Source organism: Equus asinus, chromosome 14, assembly GCF_041296235.1.
Source record: "Equus asinus isolate D_3611 breed Donkey chromosome 14, EquAss-T2T_v2, whole genome shotgun sequence".
Classification (NCBI taxonomy): domain Eukaryota; kingdom Metazoa; phylum Chordata; class Mammalia; order Perissodactyla; family Equidae; genus Equus; species Equus asinus.
Window position 1 is genome coordinate 29,712,990 of NC_091803.1, and position 25,815 is coordinate 29,738,804.

At 40.5% G+C, this 25,815-nt stretch overlaps 2 protein-coding genes across 3 annotated transcripts in view; one reads left to right on the forward strand and one right to left on the reverse strand.

The window, feature by feature from the left end:
- Positions 1–1,379, reverse strand: part of DCTN5 (dynactin subunit 5) — a 25,892-nt gene extending 24,513 nt beyond the window's left edge. The window contains exons 1-2 of the mRNA XM_044746348.2: positions 1,147–1,379; positions 338–406 (exon numbers count right to left, since the gene is read on the reverse strand). Of these exons, the coding sequence (XP_044602283.1) occupies positions 338–406; positions 1,147–1,194 (117 nt within the window). The 5' untranslated portion in view covers positions 1,195–1,379. The remainder of the gene's footprint in view (positions 1–337; positions 407–1,146) is intronic.
- On the forward strand, positions 1,374–24,211 carry PALB2 (partner and localizer of BRCA2). Of its 2 annotated transcripts, XM_014864731.3 has the most exons (13): positions 1,374–1,613; positions 3,314–3,373; positions 3,510–3,612; positions 5,146–6,600; positions 8,512–9,359; positions 9,724–9,795; positions 11,664–11,825; positions 13,183–13,268; positions 13,533–13,694; positions 14,750–14,866; positions 19,026–19,113; positions 21,275–21,423; positions 23,712–24,211. In XM_014864731.3, the coding sequence occupies exons 1-13, from the start codon at positions 1,566–1,568 to the stop codon at positions 23,917–23,919; spliced, it is 3,558 nt and encodes a 1,185-aa protein (XP_014720217.3). In that variant the 5' UTR covers positions 1,374–1,565; the 3' UTR covers positions 23,920–24,211. The 2 variants fall into 2 exon arrangements, with proteins under 2 accessions (XP_014720217.3, XP_070340780.1); XM_070484679.1 differs by lacking the exons at positions 19,026–19,113; positions 21,275–21,423; positions 23,712–24,211 and adding an exon at positions 17,102–17,244.
- The last annotated feature ends 1,604 nt before the right edge of the window (positions 24,212–25,815 follow it).

Sequence of the window (25,815 nt, forward strand, 5' to 3'; positions counted from 1 at the left end):
AGTATTACTTTAGTTTTTACCCTAAAATATTTTGTTGCCTAACTATGTTTTGTCTCCAGTCGTACAGGGCACACTACAATATTGTACAATTTCAGTTGTAGGTGCCATTGTATTTTGTGCCTAGCATAAAAGGAAAAAGGCTTTCTGTTGCCTTCCTTTATTGAATCTCTTTTGTATTCAATAAATCTAATTTGGAGAGTGAAAAAGAAAAAAAAGAGAATTTTTAAATGTACAGCAATAAACGGGAGACATGACAACATTTTATCTGCCCTGCTAATGTGATAATTAGTGGAAAGACAGCAAAAGTTTGCGTACTGGAGCTGGCTTGGTCCCTTACCTTGCCATTGAGAACGATGTTCTGACTTCCACACAACACTGACTGGCGACTAACTTTGTTCCCAGACGCCTGAAAGGAAACAGCAGAAAACCGGGGTGAACATACTGAGTGGGTTCTGGGCTACAGGTTTCCATCAAGAAAGCTCACACTGGACAGAAAAAGACTTGAAATGGGGTGAGGTCTGCACCGGAACGAGTGCAGTATATCAAAGCAGCAAGCATGGATTAGGAAACTGGGGATTCAAAGAACGGATCCAGAATTTGGACCATTAGGCCTACAGCCTAACCGCATCAGAAACGCGGATTCCAGTCTCAGTTCCATACTTCGGTTTCACAGCCCTAAAACCAGGATAACGACTTTACTAATATCATAGAGTGGTGAGAATTCAATGAAAAACAAAATAACAGGAACGTTGCTGGAACACTTACTCTGTTTCAAGCAATTTACACACATTATGTATCGACTATAAAGAACCCAACAGTCTTTAGCACACAGTAATAAATTACGAAATGTCAGTTCAAAAAATACTTCAAATTGGTCGGAAGCCTGGAGCTGTAATTAATATTTGGACGGATGTCCTGCTTTCTGGAAGGCATTTTATCTCCACGAGGGAATCAAGAATAAATTAAAAAAGGTTAAACTGGCCATACAAAGAATATATAACGAAGCCAGACCATGCACGAAGTGTCCCTAGGTAATCCCCACTAACTGCCACCGGGACCCGGGGTGGGGCAGGGAGAGAACGGCGGCTCTGGGCTCAGATGGACGCAGGCCTGGCAAGGGGAGGGCAGATGACAGGACCCGCGCACCGTCTCGATGTACTCGGACTTGTTGTAGAGCAGCTCGCCCAACTCCATGGCCACCAACTCCTTTCCGCAGCTCTCGCCTCTGTCCAAGTCTGTCTGCCCGTCTGTCGTTCAGGGATTCCGACTACTTCCGGCAGCTGCCCCACTTCCGCTCCGGGCGGCCTCGGCTCCCATCCACAGCTCGGCTCTCCGCTGGGCGGCCCCGCTCCATTGCTCGGCAGTCTCCGGCTGCGCGTGCGCAGGCTGAGCGCCGGCTGCAATTGGCGGGGCTTCCCGGCGCGCGAGCCCACGTGGGCCGGCTGGTCGCGCGCTGATCCCCGGTTTTTCCCCCGGCGCCTGGGGGGTTCAGGGCCAGCCGTGATACTGGTGTCCGCAGGCCCGGACCTGGCGACGGCTGTTCTTTTCTTTCGGCCGCTGGCCCGATGGAAGAGCCTCTCGGGAAGCCCCTCAGCTGTGAGGAGAAGGAAAAGGTGCCGAGGGGTGCGGGAAGGGCAGACGCAACTCCGACCCCCTGTCCTAGGATTATAGGCTGTTTCCTCGGCTGTTCGAGGGCGGCAGTTATCTCTGACCCACGCTCTTCTCCGGACTGAAGGGGCACAGGGAGTGAAAATGTAGAAGAGCGCCGTGCTCACGAACAAGTTTTCATTACAGCACCAATGCATAAATACAAAATGTTAAACTTTAGATAAAGCTAAGGCTCCTTTGACACCTTCCCTGCCCCCGCCCCCGCAAGTAAATCTCTTAGTCTGGTACTTTCGATCTTTGCGTGCGTGTGTGTGTGTGTGTGTGTGTGTGTTCGCGTTTGCGTTTGTGTGTGTGTATGGTGGGCGGGGTGGGGCGTGGGGAGGGGTGCCGTTGTACTCCCTAACCACCGAAAATTAATGTGTACTGTTTGGAAAGGTCAATGTTCATAAATGGTATGATCTGGATGGTTCTACAACTTCCGTTTTCCTTCTCCTTGTTTAACATCCCCATTAGCATATGTTTACCTTATTTTTTTAAGTTGTATATGGCATTCTGTAGTGTAGGAGTGCCATCTTTTCTTTAAATATTACTCGGCTGAGAGACTTTTAGGTTTCCAGCTTCTGTTGCTACAACAGGCTGCCCTAAATAACCTTATCCATGCCACGTTGTGCTTGTGCTGATGATGTTAGCTTGATTGTAGGTTGTGCTGGTTGTTCCAGGCATTGTGTTAAACTCTGTTCACATTAATTCATCGGCCCTCGTATCCAGTCCTCCCTTCTAGTGAGGGTGAGAAGGGTCATTTACAAGTCAACAAGATAATTCCCAGATATCGATAAGGTTGGTGATAAACAGGATGCTGTGAGATGCAATCTATTTATAAACTGGGGGATCTTGGACAAGTTGCTCTCTCTCTGATCTTCCCAAAGCTAGCTCCTTCCTCCTTCACATGAGGGCTTGAATGGTAGTCCTCAGAAAGGCCTGCCTGGCCACCCTATCTAAAGTACTGTACGCCATTCCCTGTAGGCCAGGCACTGTCACAGCTCCCTGTTTATCTAGATATTGACTGCCATGTGAAGTCATTTTATGTGTTTGTTTTCTTGTTTATTATCTGTATCTTTCATTATATGTAAGCTTGACACCTGTGTATCTAGGAGCTGGAACAATAACTGACACATATTGGGTATCAGTTGTTGGTCCAGGTGCTAGAGATCCCTGGACCAATAACTGACAAATAAGAGATGCATTTGTGGAATGATTGATAAGGATGACAGCTCCTGCTTCCTTTGAGGATCTCACAGGGGAAAATGGAAGTAAACAGACAACATAGAATATAATAAGTACTGTGATAAAGGAAGCCCAGGGGAGAGGTGCATTGTCTAACTTGGATTTGGAGAAGGACCTAGAAGTCTACCCCAGGGAAATAAAGAATCTCAGCTGAGGCTTGAGGAATCAGTAGGAATTAGCAAAATGAGGTGAGGAGGAAATGCTCCAGGTAGCTGGAAGAGTTTCTGCAGAGGGGCTGAGGTATCTGAGAGCTTGGTGCTTTGTGAGAATGGAAAGGAGTGTGGGCCATCGCCACTCCCTGCACTGCCTCTTGCTCTTGCCGAGGGACTGCTGAGCACTCAGCCCTCACAGGCACTGTACCCCTTCTCTCGGACTCTGCCTTCCACCTGCTCAGTACTCTTTGGTGTTTTTCTTCTTCCAGTTGAAGGAAAAATTAGCTTTCTTGAAAAGGGAATACAGCAAGACCTTGGCCCGCCTTCAGGTAAGTGAATCTTCTTCTCTCAAATTGGGGTATTGTAGTACAAACTATCTAAAAACAGTTCATAATAATAAAACTTTTAAAAAAACTTATTTCTTTTTGTTAAATTTGTCCCTTGAGCTGCTTTTGTTTTCTCTAGCGTGCCCAAAGAGCTGAGAAGGTTAAGAATTCTCTTAAGAAAACAGTGGAAGGACAAGATGACTTGCTCCAGGAAGAAGTTTCACCACAGCTAAACCGCCCAGGTAAAGCTCTCTTGTTATTCGTCTCCCAGGTATATTTGACTCTGGTTCTTTTTCTCACAGCCAGAAGATAAGGACTAGCAATAGACTTTTTTTAAACTGTCTAATTCAGTGCTTCTTTGTGTATTCACAAGATTGTGCAACCATCATCACTATGTAATTCCAGAACATTTTCACCACCCCCAAAAGAAACCCTGTACCTACCTATCCTACCCCTAACCCCTAGCAACCACTAATCTACTTTCTGTCTCTGTGGATTTACGTATTCTGGACATTTTATATAAATGGAACCATACAATATGTGGCCTTTTGTAACTGGCTTCTTTCACTTAGCATAATGTTTTCACTGGTTATCCATGCATACATAAATCCAAGCATGCGTCAGTACTTGGTTGCTTTTTGCAGCTGAACAATATTCCATTGTACGGATATACCGTAATTTGTATATCCATTTATCAGTTGATGGACATTTGGGTTGTTTCTACTTTTTGGCTATTCCGAATTTTGGCTGTTACGCTCTTGTGAACTATAATGTGCAAGTGTTTTTTATGTTTTTCAGTTCTTTTGTGTGCATATCTAAGTGGAATTGCTGGGTCATATGGTAATTCTATGTTTAACTTTTTGAGGAGCCGCCAGACTGTTTTCGACAGCAGCTGTAGCATTTTACATTCCCACCATAATGCACAAGACTTCCAGTTTCTCCACATCCTTGTTAATATTTGTAATTTTCCATTTTCACAATTAGCTTCATCTTGGTACAAGTTAAGTGGTATCTAATTGGTTTTGGTTTGCATTTCTTAGTGACTAATGGTGTTGAATATCTTTTCGTGTGCTTATTGGCAGTTTTATATCTTCTTTGGAGAAATGTTTATTCAAGTCCTTTAACAATATTTTAATTAGGTTGTCTTTTTATTGTTGAGTTGTAAAGATTCTTTGTATCTTCTAGCTGTTAGACCCTTATCAGATATGTGATTTATAAATATTTTCTCCTATTCTCTGAGCAACAAACTATGCTTTCAGTTGGATTGTTGAGTTGCTCTTTTTAAACTAGAAGTTTAGTTTAAAAATCATTATTTCCAGAGGCTGGCCCCGTAGCCGAATGGTTAAGTTCGCGCACTCCGCTGCAGGCGGCCCAGTGTTTCGTTGGTTCGAATCCTAGGTACGGACATGGCACTGCTCATCAGACCACGCTGAGGCAGCATCCCACATGCCACAACTAGAAGGACCCACAACGAAGAATATACAACTATGTACCGGGGGGCTTTGGGGAGAAAAAGGAAAAAAGTAAAATCTTTAAAAACCCTTTAAAAAAAATCATTATTTCCAGCATAATTCTATTGGTTTATGTTTACTTAAAATTATTATAGTTTATTAGATTATTAAAAACATGAACTTTGATCTGCCTGAATGAAATACCATTGACTCTTAAATAAATGTTTGGTAGTATTTATATATACTATTTTAAAGTAAATATGGAGTATTTTTTTGTTTCATTTTACAAGGAAAATATTAATAATTATCATTTTTTCTTCTTAGAACCTAAAAATAAAGCATCTCCTTGTTACACGTTACAAATCAACACCCATCTCAATGAAGACACTGGAGGAAAGACATCTGTCACGCTTGATGCGGAGCCAGGACATGGCCCAGTGGAAGGATTATGCATACAAAGAACAGGTGATATCCAAGAACGTTTTCCCTACAGGGTCCATGGCCCTGATGGTGAGAAAAGGCAGAGTAAGCTGCCAGGGAGAAGAACTAAGCAGCAGAAGAGAACATTTATTTCACAGGAAAGAGAGTCTTTCTTTGACACTGATTCCCTTCTACTCTCTGGAAAAAGACTAAAGGAACAGGAAGGAATCAATAGAGGAAATCCTAGGACACTCGTAACTGAAAAAAGAATTTACCTTCTAAGTCCTAAGTCTGACGGTTCAGATCTTCCAGCAGCAGTTATAGAAACTAATGTAGGGAGTGTATTAATTCCAAATGCCAAACCACAAAGAGGTGTCGATGAGCTCTTCAGAGGAAATGACTTCCCCAGAGCGACTACACTGCCTGTGCATACTCTGCTAGATAGCAGTAGTGGTCAGCATCTCGAGCATAAGCCTTCTGAAGATAACTGTGAACTTATTGCTCACAGTTTAGAAAACATTAGCCCTGTTTCACCTGTAAACTTAGAAGCACAAGACAAAAAAATGACTGTCCTTACAGATAACCCAGAGGTAAATAAAGCTGTAAGTGCAAGCGGCCAGCTGCCTAGAAGTCCTAACTTAGAGGCAGATAATTCATGTTCTCTAAATGAACTCACTTCTGATAGCTTATCAGCAGATGAAAACCAAAACTTCAAAGAACAAAATCACGCAGAGAGGTCTTTAAAATCTCCCAATAACACTCTTGATGGTAAAAATGAAAGTATTCAGGAAAATGAGGTTCTAAGTCAACCTAACAGTCTCAGCCTAGAAGTAATCTCCCCTGATTCTACAGAAGATCAAACAGATTCTTGCACAGTGCTTGAAGGCCTCCTATTTCCTGCAGAATATTATGTCAGAACCACACGACGCATGTCCAGCTGCCAGAGGAAAGTAGCCCTGGAGGCTGTAATTCAGAGTCATTTGGGTGTCAGAAAGAAGGGGTTTAAAAATAAAAAGGAAGCTACTAAAAATTTAAACTCTTCCAGTGAAGAGACTAAGCAAAGTGAAATTAGGATGTCTGACACATGCACAGGACGACCCAACTCGAGAAGTCCTGCTCAGAAACTTCTCTCATTAACCGAAGTCAGCTCCCCCACTGGGCCCACTCCAGATGACTTTTCTAGGAAGGCGGTTACCCAGCCATCTGGCAGAAGACCCGGAGGAAAAAGAAAGTCAACCTGCACCCCTGAATTAGATCGTTGTGAACTACTTTTGCCAACTTCTGGCACTTGTGGTGTCAATAGGTCCAAGGAAGGAGTCACGTTGCGCAAAGATGAGAATGAAAAAGCAACTATTCATGGTAAGAAGAGGGTTGGAGGTGAATCACGGTGTGGTTGATGATGACGCTGGTTAACACTCTGTGCCTGGCGCTTCCTAGATGTTGCACAGATGCTAGCAAACTTCCTGAATCACAGCGTCCCTACATGAGGGGGAATCTGTTTCTGTCCTCGCTTTACAGCTGAGGAAGCTAAGGCACAAGGAGATTAAAGTGACTTAATTAAAGTGACAGAGCCAGGATTCAAACCTAGCTATGTGGTGTCAGAGTTCACTAACGTGGTTGAAAAAGTTGACACAGAAGGAAAATACATTAGATGTCTACCTAAAATTAGTATTTATTCAGGTACAACACAATCTTTCCATGGGTAGAAGCTTTACAGCTAATACAGGAAGTGTTTCTGAAGTGAAATGAAATGTGTGTTAGAGTAAGAGTCCACTGACAAGCTCTCTTAGGAATGCAATAGGTCTGAGCAACGTTTTTGGATAAAATCTCTAATACAGTCTCTGTAAGGTCTGTGGGAGACAAGATTTTGGATGATAGCAAGAGACATGTTATAATTTAAACTTTTTATTCATTTACTCAGTAGTTATATCTGATAAACTAAGCACAAAAACTAGCTAATTCACTGTGATTCTATACTAGAAATTAACAGACTTTCTGTAAACAGCCAGGTGGTAAATACAGCCATTGTGCTCTGTCACAGCTACTCAAGTATAGTGCGAAAGTAACCAGAGACAATATGTACATGTGACTGTTCCAATAGAACTTTATTTGCAAAAGCAGGCAGCCAGCTGCTCCATACGGTGGGATGCAGGCTTTGGTCTATGAGCTATAATTATTTGATTAATTTAAAAATAATAATCATCATGGCTTTTTTATCATCTTTTAAGCCAACACAAATACAAAGAAATCAGAAAGTAGGGCAATCTAGTAATAAATTAGAAACATTCTTTTGTGTACTTGAAAATAACCTGCTGTGATTTTAGTAACCTGCAGCTACATTGAAAGATTTTTTTTTCTTGAGGTGACATTCACATAACATAAAATTAACCATTTTGAACTAAGCAAACAATCCAGTGGCATTTAGTACATTCACAATGCTGTGCAACCATGACCCCAATTTAGTCCCAAAACATTTTCATCACCTCAAAAGGAAACCCTATACCCGTTAAAAAGTTGCTCCCCCTTTCCTCTCCCCCTAGCCCCTGGCAACCACCAATCTGTATTCTATCTCTATGGATTTACTTATTCTGGATATTTCATATTAATGGAATTATACAATATGTGACCTTTTGTATCTAGCTGCTTTCACTTAGCATGTTTTCGAGATCCATATTATAACATGACTCAATATTTCATTCTTTTTTATGGCTGAATAATATTCCATCACATGTATGTACCAGTTTGTTTATCCATTCATTTGGTGATGGATGCAGCCACATTTTGAATGATACAGAATTCCAGTCACTCTAAGAGCAGTAAATTACTCTTTGCCCTAAAAGGGGACTAAGTTTTCTTCATTGAGAAGAGCGAGCATTTTGCAGACTGTATTCTGATAGCCTGTTGGAATCAGTTTTCGGGGAAGAAGGACATTAGAGATTCTTAGTCTAGTTCCCTTATGAGGGCCAAGGGAAAATGAAGTGAATTGACTGCCCAACATAACACAGCAAATCAGTGGCAGAGCTGGGAGTAGACCCCTGTCTTCCTTCTCCCAGCTAATGTCAGCGCCATGCTGGTTTTGATACGCAAAAGGAGAGCTGCTGGGTAACTACTAACCTACGGCCGAGCTTTGAACCTTTTACTGAGGTTTCAGAGCCATGGGTGGGAAAAGCAATGAACATTTTCCACTGTATTGGAGTTCAGAAGCTCACTCTTTGTTGGGTATTAATGTCTCTTTTGTTGGATATTTGTTATTGTTGCTTTCTATTTTAGGAAAAGAAAGTCATTGTCAAATGAAAAAAAATGAAAAAATGAAAAAAGAGGAGTCCCTTTCTTCCAGGAATAGTGCTTATTTGGTTTTGGAGGATGATGCTTTCCGTGCTCCATTTCATAAGAATGAAATGCTAAGTTTAAAGCAACTATCGTCTCTTCTCGAAATCACTGACTTTGAGTTACCTGATAAAGACTTCGGACCTCTTAAACTTGAAAAATTGCACTTCTGCTCGGAAAGGGCAGTTGAGCCTTTTGAATCAAAAATATATGGGGAGAGGCCTCTTAGAGAAGGAAATTGTATTGTTTTGGAGGAATTGACTCCTGAACAAATCAATACAGAAATGGAGGACTTGGAAGAGGAACTGATTAGTGTACCAGGAAAAGCATGCCCTAAAACGCCGAGCCTAAAAAGCCAGCCTCAGGGCCTTTCTTCGTCCATACTGCTTTTCACTCCTTTAAATACGGTTAGACCAGACGATAATGACGCGCCAGCAGCAGACGCGTGTTCACCCACTTTCCCCATCTTAGGCGTTACTCCAGCTGTTGGCTCCCGAGCACACTGTGAAGAAGTGTGTGCAGAGTTTGTTGGACGAACTTGCTCTCCACCCCGGCTTTCTCACTCGCACACCCCAGTCAGTCTTGCCAGTGATCAGAAGCAGTGCAACAGTTGGGCCAGCCCACCAGAATTAGACGGCAGCCTGCATGTGTCAGGAAGGAAGGGAAAGCCTTCCTGTGACTGTGATTCTGGTCCCCAAGCAACACCTCTTCCCAATGAGTCATTCACTTTCCAAGAAAATCAGCTGCATGGGAATACATGTCTGGAATCGTGGAAACTTTCTGTTGAACAGGTACGGTCCACCTCCTTTGTGACATTTTCTCTAAAGGAATGAAATATCTTGGTGAATGTGGACAGCATGACTTCCTTACACGTTGGCTCCTCAGTGTTTAAGAATGTTTTAACACGTTCCTCTGATGTGACTTCACTGTAAACATTAAGTTCATTCTGGGTAAATTAAGATTAATTAAAAAATACGTTTTTTAAATGTGGGATGATCCTATTCTCTTTGTCATCAGTGAAGTGGTTGCATTTGGAGCTTTGCTGCTTTTGCCAGAGAAATTAAAACTTAGGAAGTAGATGTTCTGATGAGTGAGTGCTGCAGACAGACCTCAGACATAAAGTGTAGATTAATCCTGTGCCTTTTGTTTCCACAGACAGAAATAGCAGACGTTCCTGCCTGTGACAGGGTAAACCCAGGCAACCTACAATTGGTTTCAAAGTTAAAGGTCAGAAGACTGTTACTTTCTAATGTGTCTTATGTCTTACATGTGAAAAATTTATAATGAATTTATAGGAAAATTGAGGAGAATTTGATCATCTAGCTTCTCATTCCTAATTACTGTCAAATAAACTTGGTAAACCAGATTCAGAAAAAGAGATTTAAATTCTTTGTTTCTCACAATATTTACCTGTGTTTGTATTTTTTTTTTAAAGATTTTTTTATTTTCTTCCTTTTCTCCCCAAACCCCCCTGGTGCATAGTTGCCTATTCTTTGTTGTGGGTCCTTCTAGTTGTGGCATGCATATTTGTATTTTGAGATCATCTCCTGAAGACATTTATGTGTCAAGTTATTGCCAAGATCAACTTAAGCTAAGTAACTCAACTTGGTCTCTAAATTAAAACCAGGCATTTTGACAAAGGGAGAAGAAGAATGAGAGAGGAGCCATTTAAGACTCCTATCCAAATGGTATAATGTTTCTAGAAGAAACACTTATGGTGATTTATTAGAAAATGAGTAGTAGTTCTAGATTATAATATAGTGAATGGTGAATCTTTCATATGCTGTGTGATGTATATGGTTTTGAGAAATATAAATTATGATATTCTGTTAATGTTATTTTGGTAAGTCCTGAGAAGCGGTTGGACCCGTGACCTAGTTAACTTTTTATCCATGGTGCTTGAAGTAGCATGGTGTGGAGCAGGGTTTCTCCTACCCAGCACTGCTGACACTGGGGCTGGATAACTCTGTGTTGTTGGGGGCTGGCCTGTGCATTGTAGTATGTTTAGCAGCAAACCTGGCTTCCACCCACTAGAGCCAGTAGCATCCCCTCCCTAGTTGTGATAACCAAAAATGTCTCCAGGTATTTCTGTATGTCCCCCGGGGGAGGATGGCAAAATTGCCCCCAGTTGAGAACAACTGGTATAGAAGAAAGAGCTTTAAATCCACATGAACTGTTTCTGCCATGACTGGCTGTGTGACCTTGGGCAAATCATTGAGCCTCTGAGCCCCGGATTCCTTTTCTATAAAAAATACATAGTCATACCTATGTGGTTTCAAAGCTATTCTTGAATCAATGTAACTAACTTAGTTTCTTAGGGAATCAACCATTTCATTTGTGTTTTCAAATTTGCAAATAAAAAGTTTATTATAGTTTTTTTGTTTGTGTATATGCAGTTGAGCCTCTCTCCCGCTTCCCATTTCTAACAGTATTTTTTTCCTACATCAAACTTAAGAAATTTGTCCATTCTGTTGGTCTTCAGAAAAAACTAGTTTTTGGTTGTATTGGTTGTTAATTGGGTTTTTTGGTTTCCTGTTTCATTTATTTCTGTTTTTATCCTTAATAACTCCTTCCTTCTCTTTTTCACTGTGCTTATTTTGTTGTCCTTATACTAACTTCTTGAGCTGCTTGCGTACTATATTTTTATCTTTCTTGTTTTTTGATAAATGCCTTTACGATGATAAGTTTTTCTGGAAATACTGCTTGGGCCATGCTCTGCATGTTTGGACTCTCCTTGTTCGTTTTAGAAATAGTATGTTGTTTCAGTTTTATTCCCTCTTCAACCCATGGGTGGTTCCTCAGCATGTTTCATTTCCGCATGGGCAAGTTCTTATGGGCTCTTTTTTGTGGTTAAATCTGAATCTATTCCGCTCTGGAGCTATACATTTTAAATCCATCATAATATAAGTGTGTATGGGCGATGTTTTTCAGTTGCATAAGACCCACAAAGCTCTCTTTTGACCTGCATAAAACTTTAATTACATTTATTTAGCATTTCATCTAATCCTTGTAATCCATCACTTTTCATATTTATTCTTTTCATGAAACAGACCCCAAGTATCCCTTTGACATAATTTATTGCCATTCTGTGTCAGAATACTTCAGGTTCCTGTTCTGTGGATGTGAGTGCCATGTGGTGGGAAATAGCTGGTTTGAAAGAGCCGTGTATCATAACTGCGTGTGAATATGTAGTTTCTCTTTGGAAACCTCTGGATACTTGGCAGTGGGAAAAAATTTATTCCTGGCACTTCACAGAGGTAAGTCAGAATCTTCGAGGTGAAAGCGATCTTTGCAGTCATTTGCATGGTAATATAGATGGGCAGCTTACCAAAAATGGGATCTATGATCATGCAAGACAGAGCAGAGCGTCGAGATTTCTTTCCCAACTTTTTATGATGAGAATTTTTAAACATTCAGGAAAGTTTTACAGCGAGCACCCATACACTCACCATCTAGACTCTGTAATTAACACTGTGCTTTATTGGTTTTATCACGTTTATCCAGAGACGGATTTTTGCACTAGACCTTCTGGAGGGAAGAGCTTGGAATTTCATGTGTATTCTGACTTCTAAACTTGCTGATACTTATATTTTTTATCCCTCACAAAAACATCATTCTTGCTTTTTTTCTGTATATATTTTCTTCTAGTCCTTGTCCACTTTCATACATATCTTACATGGCTGCAATCCTAGTGTGCTTAAAATTTTTCAGTCTGCCTTTTCCCACTCACTGTATAAACGTGTTTCCTTATTTCTGCATATTCTTCATACTTATTTATTTTGAATTTTATTTATTTATTTTCCCAGCTTTATTGAGGCATAATTGACAAATAAAATTGTAATATATTTAAAGTGTATGATGTGATGATTTGATGTATGTATACACTGTGAAAGGATTCCCACAGTCAAGTTAATTCACACGTCCATGACCTCACGTGGTCATGTTACCTTTTTCTTTTTTTTTTTAAGATTTTATTTTTTCCATTTTTCTCCCCAAAGCCCCCTGGTACATAGTTGTATATTCTTTGTTGTGGGTCCTTCTAGTTGTGGCATGTGGGACGCTGCCTCAGCGTGGTCTGATGAGCAGTGCCATGTCCGCACCCAGGATTCGAACCAAGGAAACACTGGGCCACCTGCAGCGGAGCGCACGAACTTAACCACTCGGCCACGGGGCCAGCCCCACCTTTTTCTTTTTTTGTGAGAATGTTTATGATCTACTTTCTTACCAAATTTCATTCGTCTTCTTTATGTCCACAGCTTCTAGCACTGTGCTCTGCATAGGGGTGCTCAGTAAATATTTGTTCAGTGAATAAACTTATTTTAAATGGCTGTTCCATTTATTCACATGTCAGAATTTATTTAATTATTCCCCTGTTGGTAGAAGTGTAGATTGCATAAATAAATGCTATAGTAAACACTGTTTTGCATATAGCACATTTGGATTTACAGCTTATAAAAAGAGGATGTTTGCTGAACCTTTTCACATTTGTTCAAATGTTAGCAGTTAATCCTGGTAGAGTGAGAATAGAAAAGAATGTGACCAAGTTTTGGAAAATTTAGATTAATTAAAAATGAAACAACCAAATATAATTTTTGGCTGCTTTTTTTAATATAGGTTCCAGTATTACAGATAGTTCTAGTGCCTGATGTTTGTAATCTTGTGTGTGTGGCTTTGGGAAATTTGGAAATCAGAGAAATCAGGTATGTAATTCTCAGGGAGTAGTTTTTCTTTCCCTTTATCTTTATCTCTGTTAGCTGTTCTGAGTGCAAGTTATAACCTAGGCTTGAATCTTGAAAGAATCTAAATTTAGGTCTGAAGAGAGATTTGTTTTAAAAAAACAAAACAAAACAAAATCAATAGAACAGTATCCCTGACCAGAGTTTCCGTTTAAAGTTTGATCCTAGTCCTTTGATATTAAAGGCTTACACCTGACTTCTCTGCATTTTTCCTTACATTTGATTTAGGGCATTACTTTGTTCCTCTGATGGTGAAAGTGAAAAGCAATTACTCCTGAGTTCTGGAAATATAAAAGCTGTGCTTGGCCTGACACAGAGAAGGCTAGTCACTAGCAGTGGGACCCTTTGTGATCAACAAGTAGAAATCATGACCTTTGCAGAAGATGGAGGGTAAGAAAAGCATTGGTCGATTTTAACTATTAGATGAAGAATGATTTCATCACAGGGTTTCAGAGAGAGTTGGACCACTAGCATCTTGTTTTCCTGTGCTGTAGGTATGGTATAGCAGGTTCTGCCTCAACACTAGGCTATAACGTAGAAGCACTTTAGAGAGGTGCGAGCCAGACACGACAGGGAAGAAGTCAGTGGAGTGCAAGCTCAGCAACTGTAGTTTGTTCTTTCTTCAGTCTTCTTTGAAATCTCTGAGTATCCTTTAAATATTACAAGTACCTTAAGATCTTAGACCCTTCTCTTGTTTCATACACTTGGTTTCCATTGCTTCAGTCTCCATCTAGATACTGACTACTTGCAAACACGTTTCTAGCTCTGAGCTCTTTCTCAACCTCTAGACCAGCACACCTATTTATCAGACGTCTCATGGATACCTCAAATTCAACGTGTTGAAAACAGAACTCATAGCATCCTCTATGTCTATCATATACTTGTTACACTTTATTCTGATTATTTATCTGTCTTTCCTAATAACAGAGAGCATGGACCATGTTTATCTTATTTATTCATGACCTGTTGCAGTAGTCTAAGCAAGAGATAAATGTTTGCTTAAATTAGGAAAATGTTTGTGGAGATGGGGAGAAGCAGACAATTTGAGAGAGATGAAATGATGAAATCATTAGAACTTGGTGATTGAGTAGATAGAGAAGAAGGAGACAAGGATAATGTCCAGGTTTCTAGGCTGGTCACCTGGGTAGATGGTGGTACAGTTCGTCGAGATAGGAATGCAGAAAGAACCATGAGGTTTAAAGAGAGAGCCAGTGAGTTTAATTTTGGATGTAATGAAGTTGAGGTGCTTGCAATATATCCAGGTAGATAATAAGAAGATAATAAATGTTCACTGTAGAAAGTTTAGAATAGACATATTTTCTGATTGAAATTTTTTTCTGGTATTGCATTAGTGTTTATTATGCATAGCTCCATAATATGTAGAAGGACTGCTTAGAAACTGCTTTGATACAAAGTGCTGATTTTTAATACTGTTTTAAATGCAGAAGCACAGAAAAACAGTTTTTGATGCCCCCTGAAGAGACTATACTAACTTTTGCTGAGGTTCAAGGGATGCAGGAGGCTCTGCTTGGTACCACTATAATGAACAACATTGTTATCTGGTAAGCTTTCCCTCGAGCTCCTCAGTTTCCTCATCTGTATTCTAATTTCACAGAGTTCTTAAGATTAGATCAGAGACTCTGTAAACATGATTGTGTTGTCGTTTGTTTACTGTCAGATGCCATATACTTGTCTTAACAAAAACGTTGTATTAATTCAGACATTGTCAAAAAGGTCAGTCTGAGTAGACTGTTTTAAAATAAATGAAGTTTATTGTTGTCAAAAAGGTATGATTGTTTCTGCTTCTGGTTAATGGCTGAGTAGCTTCTGTCAGACCAACTCTCCTACCTCAAATAACTTAAACTCTGGACAAGATATAAAAAACTATCTGAAGGCACTGGAGAGTGAGAAAAAGAAAGATACTGGAGGGGGTTCGACACTTAGAAGAAAGCATGGTCACTGGGCGAGTTTCCTGTTCTTATGGCTCTGAGTCAGAGGGGAGGCCCCAGTCTGCGCAGTAGATGACTGAATACCTGATAGAAAACCTCTGTCCCACTGTCTTAAAGAGCCGCAGGACAGAGTTCAGGGTGACCATAGCAGCTAGAAAGAGAGAGAAAATCCCAAAAAGTGAAGTGCCAGAGAAGGAGCTCTAAACTGGCTGTAATCTCTCCTTAAATATCTGGCTGACCTTTAAACTGCATGTATGTACACAGGGCAGACTCGAAGCAGCCCAGGTAAGGAAAAAGAACGGAACTGGTTTTCAGCATTTGCAATTTGAGTTTAGCCAAGTTAACTGTTTACTAGGAAAAAGGATCAGTATTCTTCAGAGGAACCTAACGGAATCCAGAGTTTCTATGATGTGTCGTTCATGATGTCTAGAATACAATCCAAAATTACTAGATATAAAAAATATGATTAAAGATCCAATTTAACAAATTTGTGATAGGGAAACTGAAGTCGAAGAGTCCCCAGCCACCTCGTTCCTGACCACAGGGGAGAACTGTACCTCGCCATAGGTACTTGCAAGGTTAATTTGTATTAGGAGAATAGATTGATTTTTTTCTCAGAAGGAAGGCAGAATGGGCTTGGTAAGAGAAAGTTATGATAGTGTCACTGCTACCCTACCTATTCTGCACCGTCCAACCCCACCCTCTAGGAATAAACTAGGAAAGCACGGCCCCTGAGAGGAACTTTGTCCCCTCTCCACCGGGGAGCCTCTGAAACTCAACCAGGTTCTCATCTGCTGGGAGACCCGGGTTTCAGATGTCCTTCTGTCCAGAGCAGCAGATGTGCACTTTTGGTACTTTCCTCAGGGTTTCTGCTTGTCAGTCTTGTCTAGGGACAGTGTTCTTTACAAAGTTGTCTTTTCTATTCTTGCAGCTATTTCTATGATCCAGACTTTCATTATTTGGCTTCTAGATTATTAAGGTAGTCTAGTAATTGGTCTCCTTGCCTCAACCAAGATTCAACCTCCAGATCATCTTATACTATTACTTTATAAACACTCTGCCTCCCAGGTCTCCCCACTCTCCTCTAGAAATAAAACCTTCAGTGGGGCCCATGTTGGCTCTTCTTCAGGCTCATTTCTCCAATGCTTTATTATAAAAATTCTAAAAATTCCACTCCAGCTATTCCATACTCCTTAGCTCCCGTTTTTCTTTCCACCCCTCATTCCCCCCTTTTTCTTTTTTCTTTTAACAGAGATAAAGCCCACTCTATTTTTTTAGGTATGCTTTTTTTTTTTTTTTTTTTTTGGTGAGGGAGATTGGCTCTGAGCTAACATCTGTTGCCAATCTTCCTCTTTTTTTTTTTTCGCTTTTCTCCTCAAAGCCCCAGTACATAGTTGTATATCCTAGCTGTGAGTCCTTCTAGTTGTGGGATGCTGTCAGAGCATGGCTTGATGAGCAGTGTGTAGATATGCACCTGGGATCCAAATCTGTGAACCCTGGGCCGCTGAAGCGGAGTGTGTGAACTTAACCACTGCACTACTGGGCTCGCCCCATATTGCCCTTATTTTTAACTTAGCATATGCTACTTTGTATCATGAAAGTGTTTGGAGGTGGGTATTCTCAGTGCCTGCCTTAGCTCCTGCTTAGGGTTGTTACTCAAAGATGTATGGATCATACTGTCTATCAAAAGCTATCATTTACCTTTTAGGCTCTATAGAACTTTATACTTACAGAGAGTAGAGTTTTTTGTTTTTGGGGGTTTTTTTTGGTGTGTGTGTGTGAGGAAGATTGGCCCTGAACTAACATCTGTGCCCATCTTCCTCTATTTTATGTGGGATGCCACAACAGCATGGCTTGACAAGTGGTGCTAGGTCTGCGCCGAGGATCTGAACCTGCAAACCCTGGGCTGCTGAAGCACAGCGCATGAACTTAACCCCTACACCAATGGGCTGGCCCCTACATATAGTAGTTTGTAACTTTCCTATTGAACTCCTGATTTGTTAGATGTCTAAAGTGATTCGTGTTATATATACTCAAGGTTCAAGTGGCCTTTTTTTGTGTGTATGAGAGGAAGATTGTTGCTGAACTCACATTCGTGCCAGTTTTCCTGTGTTTTTTATGTAGGACACTTGCCACAGCATGGCTTGATGAGTGGCGTGTAGGTCCGTGCCTGGGATCTGAAACCGTGAACCCCAGGCCGCTGAAGCGGAGCATGTGAAGTTAACCACTACACAACCAGGCCAGCCCCTCAAGTGACCCTTTTTGAAACTATTGCTGAAAGTCTAAATATTTAATCTTGGTCAAGCTATATTAACTGAGCACCCATGTTTCAATCATTTAATAGATATTTGAGTCTCTACTTATGTACCATTCTCTGTGAGAGATGCAGATGCAAATCAGATATGAGTCCTGGTCCCAAAGCCCCTAAAATCTAGTAGGTAAATAAGGTCACTTTACAATTCACAGTGTACAATTCCTTTACAATTCACACAAAGTCAAAGTGACAGAGATTTGGACAAAGTGCTCTGGGATTTTGGAAAAGAGCAATTACTAAATACAGAATGTGTGCTAACCTCTGTAAGGGATAAAGCTATCCTGGTGTCCCTTATTTGAGGAAAACCTTACATACATACATGAGAATTCAGTGTTCCTTCTTCAGTTTTTATACACAGTACCTGGTCCGTAGAAAGTTTGCAAGTATTTGTTGAATGAATACATTGTACCCGATTACAGTCTATATTAAATAACAAATGAGGCATATGGACAGTACTATAGGGAATTGGAGGAGAGGAGATTTCTGTGGATTGGTGCCAAAAGGGAGGAGAAAGTGTAAATCGAGCTCACGCAGCTGGGAGGGGGTGGGCCATAAGGTAGGCCTTAAGGAATGAATGGGCATTGGTCAGTAATGGGGATGGGAATTAGTGGTGATGGGGAGCGCACTGGAAGGAGGAGCTTGAACACAGGTCTAGAGCCAGGAATGTACATATTATGTTGTATGGAGAGTGAGAAGATTACAAGTAGGGGAGCAGCGGGTAATACAGTATTGCAGTGCTGGATTCATGAGGGTTATAAATACCATGAGAAAGAACTTGGACTTATCTTGTGGCTCATGGAGAGCCCCTGAAAGTTTTTCATCAGTCGAGTCACATGACAGAACAGTTGTCAATGTCACTTTCCCCAGTAAAGCTAAGGAGTGGTTCCAACAAACTTTCTTTTTTTCCTTCTTTATGTTCACCCTCTTCTCTCCTCTCTTCCTTTTTCCATTTTTTACCCCATCTCGGTCATCCCTTCTCTCTCCATCATCTTGGTCTAGCTCTAGTATAAACATGTCTTGTACAGACATAATTATAAGTCTTTTAGGTGTAGTCTCTCATCTAAGCAAATTTGGTTTCCTGTCCATCGTCATCCTTGGAAAATTTAGGCCCAACAAGAAGTGTGACAGAATCGTAATGATAGAGCTACACCGTGTGCCTGATTTCAACACCAAGTAAAATGAGATCATGGAAAACTTTTCTCATGGAATTTGGAGAGCTTTATCCCTCGTGGCAGAGCAGATTCAATCTAAGGCTAAACTATCAAATTAAACCATTGGCACAGTTAAACTGTGTTCTGTTTTTAGCTAAATCTGTGACTAAACAAAACAAAGGTACTGTCTCTCTCAGTTTTTCCCTCGGTCACCCTCCTAAAGGATGCTGTGATAAATAAGAGAGTATTATGTGAAAACCAGTTTGCTGGAGGAATGTTATCAGCTTATTTATTTTTGGTGTCTAAGGAATTTAAGAACCGGTCAGCTCCTGAGAAAGATGCACATTGGCAATTCCTACCAAGCTTCAGTCTGTCACAAAGCCTATTCTGAAATGGTAAGTAATGATCTGCAGGGACCACTTTGTGTCTACTTTGTGTGTTACTGTTGGTCTCACTGAGTGAGAGCGATAACTTCATAAGTAGTCATTAACTGACCCTCCCGGTTGCCTATTTTTTTTCAAAATTGGATAGCAGTGTTTGTTCTTTCTTGAAATTTATGGATGAAAATAAGTGTTGGTACAATATGATTGCCTGGTAAATTTTCTGGTTCTTTGACTTAAGGGCAAACATTTATTTCTAGCTGTGAATTTGTACCGAGAAATATCATGCCTGTTATCAGACTTGGCTCCCAGCCACATTGCCATAAATGGTTTATGATGTGAATGAATCCTCTTAGGGAGGATGATTAAATGGGCCTAGACATGTGTTTCTCTAGACTTCAGTGTCCTCGTCCGGAAATGCACACAGCTTCTTAGCCATTGTGTTAATCGACTTGGCTTACAGTCTAGTCTTGACATCTGCGCAGGTCACAGGTAGTTGTCCAGGAGTCAGAGGTAAACTGCTCGAGTGCCCACCGTGGAGCCACGAGCAGAGGCAGTAGCAGCCAGCTCAGTGCTTTTGTGCAGACTGTCTCTTAGCCTCAGTGGCAGCTCTATCAGCATCGGCATCCAGAGGCTCCGCATTGCAGAGGATGCGTCCTTCCCCAGCCTGGCCGGATCTGTGGAATTGAACTCAAAAGTGTGTGATCGCAGATAATCTGTCACATAATTTTGAGGCTTTTTCATCCTTAAAATAGGTTGAATTTGTCTCTGGAATTACTACATTTACCTTATTTAGATATTTTTATAATCTATAATTTATAGTTTATAATCTATAATTTATAATTTATAATAAATATAAGGCATTTAGATAATTTTCTGTCTTCATTATTATAACATTAATACCTGTTTGATATTAAAACATTTAGCACAGAAATGTGTAAGATAGTAAGTAAAAGTTCTCCATGAAGCCAGCTTCCGGAAATAGTAGTTAATAGTTTAGTGCGGGAATTGGTGAACTTTTTCATAAAGAGCCAGATAGTAAATATTTTCAGATGTGCTGGCCACATGGCCTCTGTTGCAGCTACTCTGCTCTGCCGCTATAGCACACAATCTGTCTGCCAGAGGCGATATGTAAACAAATGGGTATGGCTATGTTCCAAAAAAACTTACTGGACAATAAAACTTTCTGAAACTTGAATTTCATATAATTTTCACATCACAAAATATTCTTCCTTTGTCTTTTTTTCAATCATTTCAAAGTGCAAAAGTCATTCTTAGCTCGTGGGCCGTAAAAAAGTAAGCATTGAGCCAGATTTGACCTGTGGGCCATAGTGTGCCAACCCCTAGTTAATTGTATGGCATTTAACATTTTTTTGACTCAGTTGTTTTCTAATTATAAAGGTAATTCATTCTCATTATAAGAATTTAGTTCTTCTAGAAATGCATACAGTAGAAATGAATGTTATCAATCCTAAGATGGCCCTATAATTAATTTCCCCATTTTACCCTCAAAGGTAATTTATTTTCAACGTATAACATACATATATATGTTTATATATATGTGTGTGACATTCATAGCTTCACACACAATAATCTTATTAGAACATGTAATTTTAAAGCTGGGAGAAGTCTGTAACACATTTTCCTACAGAAACAACCACAGGTGATGGTGCCTTTTTCTGTCACTCTTACTTTATAAATATAAATAAACAGGCTCTTGTAGACTGGCCTAAAAGTCTAGTCACCGCTTACAAGATTGTTTTCTGGGAAAATGTGTTCTGAATTTTCACAAACCAACCTATGAATGCACATTTCTAGTTTAAGGACTCCGTCCATGTATTTATATGCCCTCTTTCCTGTGCCAACATTTCCCTAAATGGATGGCATGACATGTTAGTAGTCTCTAAGGCGGAGGAAATCCATGAGTCAGCTAGATTCACGCCTGCAAGACTGGCTGAAAAATCTTAGGAGCCCTGTGCTAGTGAAGCCAGACGTCCAGCTCGGTGACAGTCTCTCCAGTGCCTGCCTGAAAGAAACGAGCCAGTGTCTGAATCCGAGATACTCAAGAGCCGATTCATTGTTCCTGTAATTCTTTAGTTTTGTCCCTGCCAGCTCTTTCTTTTTCCCAACATATTCTTGATGATTTATTTGGTTATTAATTTTTCTTCTAAATTAGGGGCTCCTCTTTGTTGTTCTGAGTCATCCTTGTGCCAAAGAGAGTGAGGCGCTGGGAAGCCCTGTGTTTCAGCTGATTGTGATTAACCCGAAGACGACCCTGAGTATGGGTGTGATGCTCTACTGTCTTCCTCAAGGGCAGGCTGGAAGGCAAGTGTGTCACTGCTGTTCAGCGAGTGTGACGTTTTGAAAGGCACTTATGCAAATACAAAAACCAGATATTTTTATATCAGTTAGATGAGTGAAAACATGAAATCCTACAGATCATAGTGAAGAATGTTTAAGGAGCAGGATGAAGTTTAGTGGATCTGAGTCAAACCTCAGATTCCCTACATCCTGATCCGTACCAGTATGGGGTTGGATAGGTATTTTATGCATATTCAAGCCCTGTTTTTTCCCATAACAAAAACATTTTAAATATAATCAGTAATTAATCTTCTGTACAAAAAGCTTATAATTTATGTTCTTTCCATCAAACCTAAATTAAGTTTTGTCTTGTTTCTTTTCTGAAGAAGATTCACCCTGAACTAACATCTGTTGCTAATCTTCTTCTATTCTGTACGTCAGCTGCCGCCACAGCCTGGCCACTGATAGTCAAGCGGTGTAGGTCCGTGCCCGGGAACCGAACCTGGGCCACTGAAGCAGAGTGCATTGAACTTAACCAGTAGGCCGCCAAGGCTGGCCCAAGAAAGTTTTAAATGTACTTTAGGAAGACATCTTTACTTTGAAATCTGACTGAGCCTCCATCATGCAGGCAGTTGATTTTTATCTGTTGATAAATATTTATCTATTGACTGATGAGAAAATCTATTTATCAGTGACACAGTTATTGGCATCCCGATTGTTTTCTGAGCTGTGTAGAACTCTGAAGTAGTGCTGGTATTGTTAGGCCAACCAGGCAACATCTGAATGTGTTGTTCCTGAAGACTGCCTTTATTAATGTTCAAACTTAGCAGCAAAGTCATAGGAAATAGACCTAGAAATCAAGATCACAAAGTCTAGCTTGAATAACTCACAAGGATAAGGATCCTTGGTAGTTAAAATGTCTCTGTTTCTTTGGGTCTTGTGCAGAGCTTGCTGGATCCATGCATGTTCTAAAAGAGTCTCTCCCTGTGCACTCGGCTGTGGCCTTTCTGCAAATGTTCTTAGCCCAGCAAGAACCTCAGGACTATCATTTGCAATATAGGCTTGCATATAGAACTTGTTTTCTTGGATGTGAAGAGAGAACCATAGTTATTTGCCTAGAAATTTAGGGTAAAGATAACTACTTGCTTAAGCATTTCCCTTGTCACTTTTCAAAACCATTCGTTTAGCAAACCTTGAAAGCCTATTTGGTGCCAATCTTGTTGGAGCACTACTGTTTCTCATCTCATGGAATTTAGAAGAGAAAACCAGTGACTACTGTTCGGTGCACAAAATGCCAGGAGGTTTGCCCTGTTTTGGGAGCACAATGGATGGAGGGGCAGCTGAATTGGCAGTGGAAGGTTGGGGAGAGACTGTCAGGAAAACTTTACGGAGTTTCAAAAGATGAGTTAGGAGTCAGCTACACAAAGTCAGGTGGGAGCCAGGGATAGAAACTATCATTCAGTTCCCTCAGAATATTCTCCGAGGGCTGACCATGTACTAGGCACTCTGCAAGGTGCTAGTGATATGGCAGGGAGGAATGACAGCTGATTTTTATTAAGCACTTCCTGTTTGTTAGGTACTGGGCTAAGCTTTTTAAATCAACGATTTCATTAAACCTCACAACAATCCTGTGAAGTAGATGCTCATATCATCATGTCCCTATTTTTACTAATGAAGTTAAATAACTTGCCCAGAGTGACACAGCGCTTCCTTTGTTAGAATTCAAGCCCTGATAGCTGACCTCAGAGCCCTTGTCTTAAAAAGACAAGCAGATTTCTGCTTTATGATGTTTACATTTTCATGGGTGAGATCCCCACCAAATATGGAAATAGGATAATCTCACATAGTGAAAAGAGCTATGAAGATAAAAACAGGTAGAGAGGGAGCAGTGTATGTATGTGGGCACTACTCTAGATAGGTGCTTTCATGTGACCTTTCTACGGAGGTGAAGGCCTATCTGACGCCAAAAACCTGCCATGCTAAGATCTGGGGTTAGAGCCTGTCAGGGAGAGGGAATAGCAAGAGCAAAGACACTGAGGTGAGACTGAATTTGGCTGGTTTGAAGAATGGAAGGAAGGCCACTGTGAGCTGGGGTGCAGGGGGTACAAGCTGGGAGAGGCAGGGACTGGATATGTGATTATGTCCTAAACTGCACCACGGTAGCCAGCACACCTAGGATTGCAAGTAGAGGCCTTCATATTTCCAGGGCTTTTTGTTCTTGTTGATTTAGGGGGCAGGGCATGGTTTTGGGGGGCAAACCTTTTTTTTTTTTAATGTATGATTTAAATTGTCTCTTCTCTGCTTGATGTTAGGTTCCTGGAAGGTGATGTGAAAGATAGTTTTGCAGCAGCAGTGTTGACTTCTGGAACAATCGCCATTTGGGACTTACTTCTAGGTCATTGCACTGCTCTCCTTCCACCTCTCTCTGACCAAAATTGGTCTTTTGTGAAATGGTCAGGTACAGATTCTCATTTGCTGGCTGGACAAAAAGATGGAAATATATTTATATACCGCTACTAAGAAGTTAGGGTAAGGTGAAAACCCAGAGTTCTGGATGTATGCAGCCTCTTATTACTTTTTGAAGTTGTCACTGTAAAGGAGAATATCTGAATGACATTTAAAATAATTACTTGTATTCATTCAGACACTTACTTTTTATTCCGTTGGTAGTGGCACTGCTGATTTGAATGCTCATTTATACTTACTTTGGGGGAAAGGATTTTAGGTTGATTTTTGTAATTCCTCACCTTTGCACATTTGCTTCTGAAGGTGTACATAAAGCTTCAAATGTTAATAAATATTTATTTTGATACATTCTGCTTGGCATATTATTTTTTCCTGTCTTAGAAAAATCATTTTCAGAAACAAGAACTAATCATTTAACACCTAGAATATTTAGTCAGCGATGCTTGCACAGTAAGAGTAAATTTCAGTTAACTTAGTATACTAACACGCACTATGGTTTTGTGCTATTTGTAATACTTTCTTTTCACATACCTACTAAGAGTAACACAGATTTTATTAAAATATGCTAATTTAGAAATGCTGTTGTTCTTTTCCATTCTAATATGCATCCTTGATAGCAGAGCCTGCATTGTCACTGGAGTCACTTTGGGTCAACAACACAGCTGTCCTGACTACATCATCTTCAACTTTGCCATCTGATTAGAGAGCAGAGATTTTTAAAGTCCTAATCTGATGGTATCATTGGAAATTTTATCCCAAGCTACAGGTATTTATTTGCCTAACTTTCTTATGGAGTATATTGAGAGTATATACTCATGATCTATATAACTATTTGCTCTATTACTTCTCTTTTAAAGATACCTTTTAATGATATTTACATAGTGGTTTCTACTAACTTCATTTTTACCCTTCCATACATTTGCATAAAAGATTTAACTTTCTCTTCTATGCTAATCCTGTTCTCTCTCTAATCAAATGAGAGAGTACTTTACTTGGTAGCATATCATAGATAATTGAGGCTTTTCACAAAGATTTAATTTACTCAGGAACCCAGAGAAACATATGCTATTTTGATTTAAGAATTAAGAAAACTGAGTAGAGTTCTGCAGTAATTGTGGTTCAGTAACAGTTGAACAAACACTGAGCACATTTCTGACACAGTAGGTGTGAAAAGGACTTTCGGGAGGGCCTGCCCTTCAGAAGTGCACAGGTTAGTGATTTAATTTAAATGAAATACCGTGTTTTAAATTTAAAGGGTATGTGGAGAGTGCTATAGTGGAAGCTCAAAGGATGGGCAGTTAGCACTACGCAGGGAGTTCAAGAAAAGCTTCATGAAGAATGACAGCTTAGCTGAGTCTTGCAGGGTAAGTAGGTCAGAGCAGAAGCAAAGGGTATTCCAGGCAGAAAGGACAGTATGGTATCAACTACACAACACAGTATTACAAGATGATTATGCCATGGGGATGATGTCAGGAGGCTGGAAAGGTAGCCAGGGAGTTTGTGAGGCATGTTGACAAGCCTGGACTTTATTCACAGGTTAAGGGACTGTTAAGAGTTTGAGCAGTAAGGTGATAAGGCCCCACTCCAGCTACAGAGTGAATAATGGATTTATGGAGGCCAAGGGTGGAGGCAGGGAGATGACCATAAGTACCTGAGCCGTGGCAGGGGCAGTGGGAATGAAATAGCTGAATTGGAGAAAGATTTGGAAGGAAAAAGAAATGAGCAGGACAAAGTGAATGCATGATTAGGTGGGAGATGAAGGAGTCTTAAATTTCTGGCTTAGTGGGTGATGGTGTCAGCAACTGAAATAACACACAAGGGGAAAGATAACTAATTTGAGTACTTACAGATCGTCTGGCAGTAGGCAATTGGATATAGGGCTGTGAAGCTCAGAGAAGAGGCCAGGGTTGGATGCAGGTGGGAATTAAAACCTCTGGAGTGAATCAATTC

Bases quoted from the DNA above. Each gene is read 5' to 3' on its own strand.
- PALB2 (XM_014864731.3), top strand. From the start codon at position 1,566: ATGGAAGAGCCTCTCGGGAAGCCCCTCAGCTGTGAGGAGAAGGAAAAG. The intron at 6,601-8,511 runs GTAAGAAGAGGG...TTTCTATTTTAG, and splicing joins TGAAAAAGCAACTATTCATG to GAAAAGAAAGTCATTGTCAA. The intron at 13,269-13,532 runs GTATGTAATTCT...CATTTGATTTAG, and splicing joins TTGGAAATCAGAGAAATCAG to GGCATTACTTTGTTCCTCTG.